This window comes from Sinocyclocheilus rhinocerous, unplaced genomic scaffold, assembly GCF_001515625.1.
Source record: "Sinocyclocheilus rhinocerous isolate Xijiao unplaced genomic scaffold, SAMN03320098_v1.1 scaffold2146, whole genome shotgun sequence".
In the NCBI taxonomy this organism is placed as follows: Eukaryota; Metazoa; Chordata; class Actinopteri; order Cypriniformes; family Cyprinidae; genus Sinocyclocheilus; species Sinocyclocheilus rhinocerous.
Genome location: NW_015623444.1, coordinates 308,934 through 319,361, shown reverse-complemented (window position 1 = coordinate 319,361; position 10,428 = coordinate 308,934). Strand labels below are relative to the sequence as shown.

General features: G+C 33.7%; 1 protein-coding gene across 1 annotated transcript in view; it reads right to left on the bottom strand.

Annotated features, from left to right (window-relative positions):
- LOC107741152 (myozenin-2-like) overlaps positions 1 to 698 on the bottom strand; it is a 14,487-nt gene extending 13,789 nt beyond the window's left edge. Inside the window, exons 1-2 of the mRNA XM_016553792.1 lie at positions 512 to 698; positions 298 to 412 (exon numbers count right to left, since the gene is read on the bottom strand). Coding sequence (XP_016409278.1) covers positions 298 to 412; positions 512 to 670 — 274 coding nt within the window. The 5' untranslated portion in view covers positions 671 to 698. The remainder of the gene's footprint in view (positions 1 to 297; positions 413 to 511) is intronic.
- Positions 699 to 10,428: the final 9,730 nt, after the last annotated feature.

The window sequence follows — 10,428 nt, the reverse complement described above, 5'->3', positions numbered from 1 at the left end:
TTTTAAAGAATTAAAATATTGTTTATTAAAAACCCTTTATTTTTAGTAAATATTTCCTTTAAAAAATTGCCTATAATAGTAATAATAATAATAATAATAATAATTTTTAAATAATCAGTTAAAACAACAACAGCAAAAAAAAAAAAAGAACAAAAAAAAAAGACAGGTTTTCAGTTGTAGTGCCCCCTATGGGCAGATTTGGACTCAATTTGCTGTGGATCTTCAAAATGTCCTATTGTATCATGTTTTCAGTTTGGACATTGCATTGAGCAGATCAAGAAATTGCTGTGGACTAACCTGGGGCAATAGTCTCAGGGTTGAGTGTATTGGCTCTCTGGTCAACTCCAAGACAGTTTTCATTACTTAAAATGTTTGTGGTTTCAGCACTTGGACCTGGAGAAATGGCATCAATCTGAGAAAAGAAAAATGGAATAGTGACTCTATTGATAATAAGTGGTTATTTGGATTGTATATAAACACACAGACCTTCTGTGTAACAAATGACACTCACATTGTGCTGTGTGTTGGCTTCATTCTGAATACTTTCAAAGGTGTATTTCTCTGAGCGCTTCTGACGCATCTTGAACAGACGGGAGCCCCTGTTTGATGCTAAGGAAAGCTCCTCCAACATGATCTCCCTCGGTGCGCTAACTTTCCTCCCTAGATCCATCTCTACTTCTGGAAAAGAGTAAAGAGTAAGCAGTGTTGGGGGTGATGAATTACAAGTAACGCGAGTTTTGTAATCAGATTACTTTTTCAAGTAACTAGTAAAGTAACAGATTGCTTTCTAATTTACAAGACTGGAGCACAAAATCTTAAGTCACTGGGGTATATTTGTAGCAATAGCCAACAATACATTGTATGGGTCAAAATTATTGATTTTTCTTTTATGCCAAAAATCATTAGGATATTAAGTAAAGATCATGTTCCATCAAGATATTTTGTAAATTTCCTACTGTAACTATATACAATTTTTTTTGATTGGTAATATGCATTGCTAAGAATTTAATTTGGACAACTTTAAAGGCGATTTTCTCAATATTTTGATTTTTTTTTTTGCACCCTCAGATTCCAGATTTTCAAATAGTTGTATCTCAGCCAAATATTGTCAAAGCATACATCAATGGAAAGCTTATGTATTCAGCTTTCAGATGATGTATAAATCTCAATTTCGAAAAATTGACCCTTATGACTGGTTTTGTGGTCCAGGGTCACATATGTTAAATAACACAAATATACATCATGTATTTAAATCCCATTCATAATCTCATCTATTCATTTCACTTTTGGTGTGAAAGGGCTTTTACATTGGCCAAAAATAGAACTTTTTTATATTAAAAAACAAGCAAGCCCAGACCTGATGAGAAAAAGTAATGCAAAAGGAAGGTAGCCCAATGCATTCTATAAAACGTAATGCAATTAGTTACTTTTTTTATGGAGTAACGCAATAATGTAATGCAAAGTAACTTTCCCCAACACTGAGAGCAAGTATAACACAATATTCTACATCATTTTAGAAATGAATTCCCCCCCTGCAGGCACTAATGTTATTCCTTAAAATTCATCTTTGATGATCAAAATTACATATTTAAATTTTTTCCCCCCATGAAAATAACTGTTGTGTCTTGAAATGGCTTGAATGTAACTACACCCTTACCTTATTTAGTATACGCAGATGTATGCATATGATAATCATTTTTTGAGACCGTCTTTGTACACCGCAGTTTTAAGGTGTAGCCTAAATGCTCAGCATTGACTGATGAATTAGCTCATGGTTTGTCTTTAAGCATATTAAAAATACCAGACATACAATTTTAAAAACTTGAAGTAAACTTTTAAGTATTCAGTTATTCATTAACAGCCATACTCACCACACTGTGTTTTTGATCATTGCATGAACAATTCAGTTTTGATTTGAGCTCTATTTAGGCCCAAATTGAGTTATTACTGACGGCCGTAATGCGGGTCACTCGGGGAGCTCTAGCAGGCGTATCAAAGGATGAAAATGTATCCTGCCGGTATGTTCTTACAGCTGTCAAGCGTCATCTTGCAGTCAGCCGCCAGCCAATCAGTTATCCCTTCCCCGAAATAGAATTTCAAACAGACAACTACAAAAGGATTAGCTGCTCTCGGTAGTAATACATCTCTACGGATTAGTATTTTTAGCTGTCCGGGTGAGGTTAATCTAATGACTAGTAATGCGAATACACAAATCTTAACAGTGTTTTAACATGTGTTAATAGCTAAATATACAATAATTAGCCTAGCATGTTTGTGTTGACAGTGTTACAATGTTTATAATAATTGGAGAGCCAATTAAAAGTCAGCTGGTTAGTTCCAAGTAATTAAGTATTTAACCCTTGTGCGACCTTTTGGACATTTTTGTCCTTTTCAGTTTTTTGGATCATTTTGCCTGTGTTATTGCCAACTGCATATTGGCAAGGCTTTAAAATTTAATTTTTTACTATTTTTTACCAGATGGTGCCATTTTTTCAGGTTTGATCTATAAAGAAAATACTCGCTTAATTCCTGTTTTCTGCTTCTGCATATTATAGAGCCAATTGGATAAATAATGCAGCTATAATTGTGTGGGTGTGTTGGTATGGATGTCAGAGTGTGAGTGTGGTTTGTATGTGTGTCATATTCATAAATCATTTTCATAAACCTAAACATCTAGAACTTTTTTGTTTGTTTCACTTTTTAAACTTTTTTTACTTCAGCAATAATCTGCCATGGGTCTTCTTTAAAATGAGACCAAACTTAACTCTGTGCTCCCAAGCTTCAAATTGTTATGACAGTTTTTTGACATGGACATTTTTGTCCACTATGAACCCATGTGTAACTTTTTTTTAATTGACGCACAAGGGTTAAGTAAGAAATGAATGCTTTTATTTATCAATGATGCATTAAATCCATGTATTAATTAAAAGTGAAAAATAAAGACTTTTTACATTGTTACGAAAAGAAAAGAGAAATAATGTTGAGCTTCCGAAATTTCTTTTGATCAAATAATCCTGGAAAAAACTCTCGCTTTCCACAAACATATTAAGCAGCGCAACTGCATGGAAATAAATTTGGTATAGAAACAATTTTCACTCAGAAATTGCTAGTAAATTTCACCAACAATTATAATGAAGTAGAAATTGTATCGTAAAAAGTATTTTACCGTAAAAGTAAAAAAAAAAGTGTCTGAAAGATCATGTGACACTGAAGACTGGAGTAATGATGCTGAAAATTCATCTTTGCATCACAGGAATAAATGACATTTTAAAATATATTACAATAGAAAAAAGTTATTTTAAATTGTGAAGCATATATGACAATATTACAGTTTTTACTGTATAAAATAAATAAATAAATACATACATATATACATACAGTAGCCTATATACATAGAAAGAAAGATTCTTACTGACCCCAAACTTTTGAATAGTGTCTATATATGTATTGGTGTAGAAACAATTTTCACTCAAAAATTTCTAGTACATTTCACAAAGAATTATGAAGAAGCAGCAAACATTCTCCAATAATCTTTTTATTTACTGATTACATGTAATCAGATTCCAAAAAATGTACTTTTTTAATGATTGCATGACTACATATTATTCACACAACAGCAATCTCCCTCTTCCTTCTGTGTCATCTTTAGAATTTTCTTTTCTAAAATAGCCCACCGCTTATAGTTTTTGTGGATATTCGCATAAAGACCAGTCAGGTAGATATTACACACAAAACTGAGAGGCCACATAACATTTGACCACTGGGTTTACAAAAATCATTTTAATTTAAAGAAGTGTTTTCTCAACATTGCATCAATTATTGATGAACACATACATTTGTATTTGAATTATCACTCGGTGGGTTCCTTAACCATGTATTCCTATAACTGCGTCCCACATGACACACTATACTCTATGTACTTATGTACTTATGCACTATGTACTCAACCATGTAGTGTATGAATTATGTAAGGTTAGTTTGTCATTCATAATCAGAGTCTGATAGCTCCTCCCCTTCGCGACAGTTGAGTGCATGAAGTGTACAATATTCCACACTTTGCTTTTTTGGTTATTTAAGTGCATCATCCGGGTGTTCAAAGTGCACTTTTTCTTTTTGGAATTTTCAGTGTAAACACACTACTTCTCCTTTACTACAAAACATCATATAATAGTGCATAAGTACGCGATTTGGGACGCACCTTATGTCTTTGGAAGTCTTTTGTCTTTCAAACACATTAAAAAGCACAAACTGATGTTATTTCTTATTTACATGTAATGTTATTTACATGTTACTGTATGTCAGCTGAACCTCTTTCACTCAATATATTCCTTTCAAGTACCTGCTGAGGTAATACATTAATAATTAAGTAACCCCATGTTCATGGGTCTCTTAATCACGTTGGTTAATGATCGCATGACATGCAAACAAATCAAATATTTCATCTTTTTTAGTAAATGTTTTATTTTGATTGTTGTTATTTTAAAATGATTTATTTTAATTGTACATTTTTTATGATTTCATTATTAGCTTTTCATTAAACTCACGAACCCCCTGCAGTTCCTACGCAAAACCCATTTTGGGAAACCTTGACGTAATGTAATGTTTAATGCACTTCATGTTGTTAACGACAACAAATGGAATATGTTTTCTTTCTCTTTGTATTTTTAAATCAATATGGTACAAGAATATCCTATTTAAAGGGGTCATATGATGTTGCTAAAAAGAACATTATTTTGTGTATTTGGTGTAATGAAATGTTTATGCGCTTTAAGGTTAAAAAAACACATTATTTTCCACATACTGTACATTATTGTTTCTCCTCTATGCCCCGCCTGTGGCTGACTCTTAACTTTTATAAAGAATATCTTTTTGGATTTGAGACTTTAGTCTTTGCAACTTTACAGATCTTTATGCACCAAGAGCTTGAAACACTCCAAAGAGAAAGGACAAATTTAAATCGCATCATATGACCCCTTTAAATCAATATGATGCACGAGTTGGTAGTCTGATTATATTGTTTTAAATGTGTAATGTTATGAATTACATTACTAACTAATTCCTCTCCTGTGTTGACATCAGAGTATGCTGAGACATGCTGTCTGTGGAAAACAAGTTAAGTTAGGGAATGTGAGTCTCTTACATTTTGCCCCTTGCAATCTCACACTTTTTCAAACACTGCACAACAGAACAAACACATAATCACATTCATAGTCCAGCGGACGTGGTGACATTTATTACACCTGCTGAAAGGCTGACACTAGCACATCCCTTTAAATAACCCCGAGCAATTATTAAACATGACGGCCCAGCAAAGGCAGTGCTCCCGTGTAGTTCTGCGGGGGACTGTGAATCGATACGCCTGATATAGACCCAACTGGACAGGACACTGCCGAAGTCTAGCAGTTGGAAAGGGGAAGATGGGAATCTGTGTCCACATCTATTACTGTACTACACATGCTGTTCACTAACCATGCTACTAAAGTCTTAATGGAAAGCTTGTCTATAGCAGGGCTGAATACCCACCAGTGTTGATATCATTAACTAAAACTAATAAAGTCACATGATAAATGAAATAAGACTGCAATACAATAAAATCTAAATATTAGATGAATAAAATTCGAAATGTTATTAGTGACTAACTAAGTACTAAAATGACTGAAACTAAAACTGAAATAAAAATAATGAATCAGCAGTACTTTAACCATATTTCAAAGACAATAGAAGTAATTATGCAATTATATATACTGTAAAGATGTACTTGGTGAGTCAAAAAGCACTTTAAAAATCAGCTAATTGCTATTTAATATGAATGTAAAGAATAATACATGTTATTAAATAACATGCAGTTAAGTGTCTGAAATCATTACATTCAGTTGGCACTTGAATTAAAAAAGTATAATAATTCTGTAGTAAGTGCTCTTTTTAAAAATATAATAAAGTATTCTTCTTTTCACAAGAATATTTCATTCATTCTGTTAGGTAGGGTGTACGGTGTAAACTATTTAGCATCCTCAGCATTTCAGCTCATTCTCACAATATATTTCATGTACCAAAAACACAAATCGCATCAATATGTGAATTCAGCAGTGTGCAGATATTATATATGACCAGCATAATCAGTACAGTCTAATGCACTGTAGCTCCATCAGAGACCTTACCGTACTGCTTTGAGACATTACTGTTCATCATTATGTATAGATGATGGCAGTCATCAGCGCTTTGAACACACTGCACACACACCTGAGGCAGGGCTCTTACCTGCGCTGGGTCAGGTTGTGTGGAGAGGTCAGTCTGGATCTCTGCTGCTTTCCTCTCTGAGCAGGACTGAGGGGCTCTGGCCAAGCGGAGGGGTGTCAGAGCGATGGCCAGCTGTTAGTCTGTGTGCTTTCTCTAGCATGCAGTTATAAATAGCACTGATCACACACACAAACCGACTTACGTTGACACTTTTGAGTGGGACGGAGACATTCATTCTTAGGTTTCAGTTCGGTCAACTAAGTTTTGGTTAATGTGGTCAGTGGCCTAATTTCTACTGTGAATGAGTGTAATATGATTTGTAGGATATATTTAAAACACCTTACCCTGCCTTTTTCATGGAAACACATTAAATTTAATTAAATATTCCTTCCCTAGTAAAAAAAAATTCATTAATAAAATGTATTTGAAATACATTTATTTTGTGCTAAGCAGTGTTGGGGAAAGTTACTTTTAAAAGTAATGCATTACAAATATTGCGTTACTTCCTAAAAAATTAACGAATTACTAGTTACTTAGTTAGTTTTTATTGAAAGTAATGCGTTACTTTTGCGTTACTTTTTAAATCTGGGCAGGGCTTGCTTGTTTGCTTTTAATATAAAAAGTTCTATTTTTGGCAAATATAAAAGCCATTTCACACCAAAGGCCTCAGGCTGAAGGAAATGTAAATTCACGTCTGTACAGTAGAACGCAGAAGAAGAAAGTTCAACACTCTTCAGCAATAAAAAAGAAGAAGAAATGTTAGCAATAGCTTATTAGTATGGCTGGATCATCGAAGGTCAACAGCAAATTGGTTAATAAAATGGGATTAAATACATAAAGGATATTTGTATTATTTAACATATTTAATTATTGCAGCCTTGCGTCATATTCTGAGTTGCTTTTAACTGTTTTTATTAATTTTGAGAAAAACTAAATCTGTTTTTTTTTTTTTGTGAGTGAGATGAATTAAAGCATGTTCACATTTATTCTAGAATTAAAGTACCATCTTACTCCCGATTTCTCTCGACATGGGCACAGGAGAGCTTTCAATCAATAAATGGGAAAAAAAAGTAACTGGCGTTACTTATTTGAAAAAGTAACTCAGATATTTTCTTGTAAATTAAAAAGTAATGCGTTACTTTACTAGTTACTTGAAAAAAAGTAATCTGATTACGTAACTCGCGTTACTTGTAATGCGTTACCCCCAACATTTACATTACCCTTACATTTCACTGCTGGTCATATATTCTCTATATAACCATGTATGTGACAAATAAAAAATCTTGAATCTTGAACTGGGGCTAAGTATACTTAATTGTACTTTTGGTATACTAAACTAGCATACTGAAAGTCTGCTAAATTGGAATGACTAATTTTGTGCTTAATGCGCTTTAATTGTGCAGAAGTAGTGTTGAAGTCCAGTTAAAGATATACTGAAGTATATTTGATTGTGCTAAAGTGGAATCAATTGCACATTGTACACTTTAAATATCTTGCATTTAAAGACCGATATGATACAAAGATCATACAATCCTCATCAATATGCAAAGCAAAACTGAGCCACTATGCAGAAATTCGAAAAAGACGATGACTAATTTCATTGTGTATATGAAGTTAGATGGTTTTGTCCAGTATTCTAACTCCCTCGTTTCCTTCATCCTTCCCATAAAGCTCAAATAAACCTGTCACTCCCAGATACAGTAATGTGTCATGTAATGTGACATAATCAATAATTACACCGCAGATGTGAGGAAATACATTTACAGTGTGTTGATCACTGGTAACCTTGTACTGTTATAAGCATAGTATACTACTACAGATAATAAAATATACTCCTAATTTATGTATATTGTTATATAGATTCATACTTATTTATATTGGGGAAGTCGTGGCCTAATGGTTAGAGAGTCAGACTCGTAACCCAAAGGTTGTGGGTTCGAGTCTCGTACCGGCAGGGATTGTAGGTGGGGGGAGTGAATGTACAGCGCTCTCTCCCACCTTCTGTGTGTGTGTGCGCTTTGGATGAGATAAATGCAGAGCACTAATTCCGAGTATGGGTCACCATACTTGGCCACATGTCACATCACTTTCACTTTTTTCACTTTCATATAATATAACTGGAATGGCCGACACTGACTATAATTTACATATCCCAAACAGCAGATTAATTGCAGAAGCCTATTTTGAACAGGGTTCAGTCTTCAATGTCAGCTGCCACATAGTTCAGTTGTATGACAAGTACAAGCTCAGGAGTCGAGCCAAGCCATTATATAACAAGACAGCAACTTGTTACAGACGGCTGGACTGAAAACCACTCTCCCTCAGGCTTGATTTCTCACAAAATATGCAACGTACTACATTTTTGCTCAAAAACTCCCCAAAGAATTCAAAAGACGACTACAAGCGCTGCACTTTTTAACATGTTCTTTTAATACAAGTGCAAAGCATGGTTTTATTTCAGAACGTGGAGCTGCAGAATGTATAAATCAAACAGGTCACTGAATACTGAACTCCTCTCTGATGCACTTGACAGTTCAACAAATCTTTTGGTCTCTTGATCAACATTTTATAAATCAAACACGTCAAAGTTTAGCTTGCTGATATCCTTCATGAAGAAACATTCAGTCACAGAATAAAGAAATAAAAGTATGAACAACTCGCAGAGTAGAAATGACCATCATTTTTAAGTGGATTGAGAGCATGCATTGTCACAAATGAAACCTCACAGACAAAAAAAGTAATTTGTGACAACATTCACAGCACAATACTTGTAAGGAATGTACACTTCTTTATTTATTTATTAATAGCAAAACGGAGATTGAATTAGTTGAAGTGAATCTGGTGCAGCAGGGCGTGTGGTGAAGGGTCAGGCCGGGTCACCAAAGAATGATTTAATCTTTTAAAGTGAAGCTTATGTAACAAGTACGGCTGTTACTGATTCAACAGTTTCTGCGTAATAGCTTTGTAGCACACAAACAAAATTAATTTTAGAATCACTACATCACTACAATCGAGACATCCCCATTATAGTATTATTTGAATGCAGTAATTTCAAATTTGCTGTTAATTTGTGATTAAACAAGCTGAACTGTCTCACACTAGCATTTACATTATGTACTATGAAGATGTATGTTTTGTTATTTCTTTAGCATGTATCATGCACAATCACTTTGCCCCATTCATTAGTGTTTAATTTTAGAATCACTACATCACTACAATCGAGACATCCCCATTATAGTATTATTTGAATGCAGTAATTTCAAATTTGCTGTGAATTTGTGATTAAACAAGCTGAACTGTCTCACACTAGCATTTACATTATGTACTATGAAGATGTATAATGTTTTGTTATTTCTTTAGCATGTATCATGCACAATCACTTTGCCCCATTCATTAGTGCAATACTTTAAAACTGAATGCATGACCCTTGTGAAAAAGAAGTGCACTGGTAGTGTGCTTCAAATCTTAATTTTTTTTTTAAATTGTACTTGCAGATATAATTAGTGAAATAAAAGGCCACTTAAGTCTACTTAGAAAGAGTGCATGTTCATGACTGTGTTCCTTAACACACTTAAGTACACTTTTAAGATAGTCCTACTTACTTGGGTCAAAAAAGCATTTTAAAGTTCAGCTAACTGCATTTAATAAAAATGTAATCTACATGTTCATTTAATTTCAATTAGCATGCAGTTAGGTGTCCAAAACATTGCATTCAGTTTGCACTTAAGTATATATATATATTTGCACTGCATATTATTTCCATAATAAGTACTCTTTTTAAAAATATGGGTTACACTTTATTTTAAGGTGTCATTGTTACAGTGTAATTATACATTTAAGTACTGAGTAATATTAATTAACTACATGTACTTACTATATGGTTAGGGTTAGGCTTAAGGTTACTTGCATGTAATTATGCATAATTTTTTAAAATTATAATAGTAAGTACATGTAACATGTAATGGCCTTATATCAGTGACTTAAACATTTGAGTTTTTCACTAACCACGCATAAACGTTGCTTTCTCAAAAACACAATCATGCTGCTCACATATTATTGTAGCCCAGTTTGTGCTGAATACAGTGCAATCAGACTTTAGCCATTAATATGTTTATAAGCAACTGAAAAAAAGTACAAATGTCAGGGCATGTCAAAACTTCTCCAGGGCCCCAGAACACCCTCAGAGGGTTA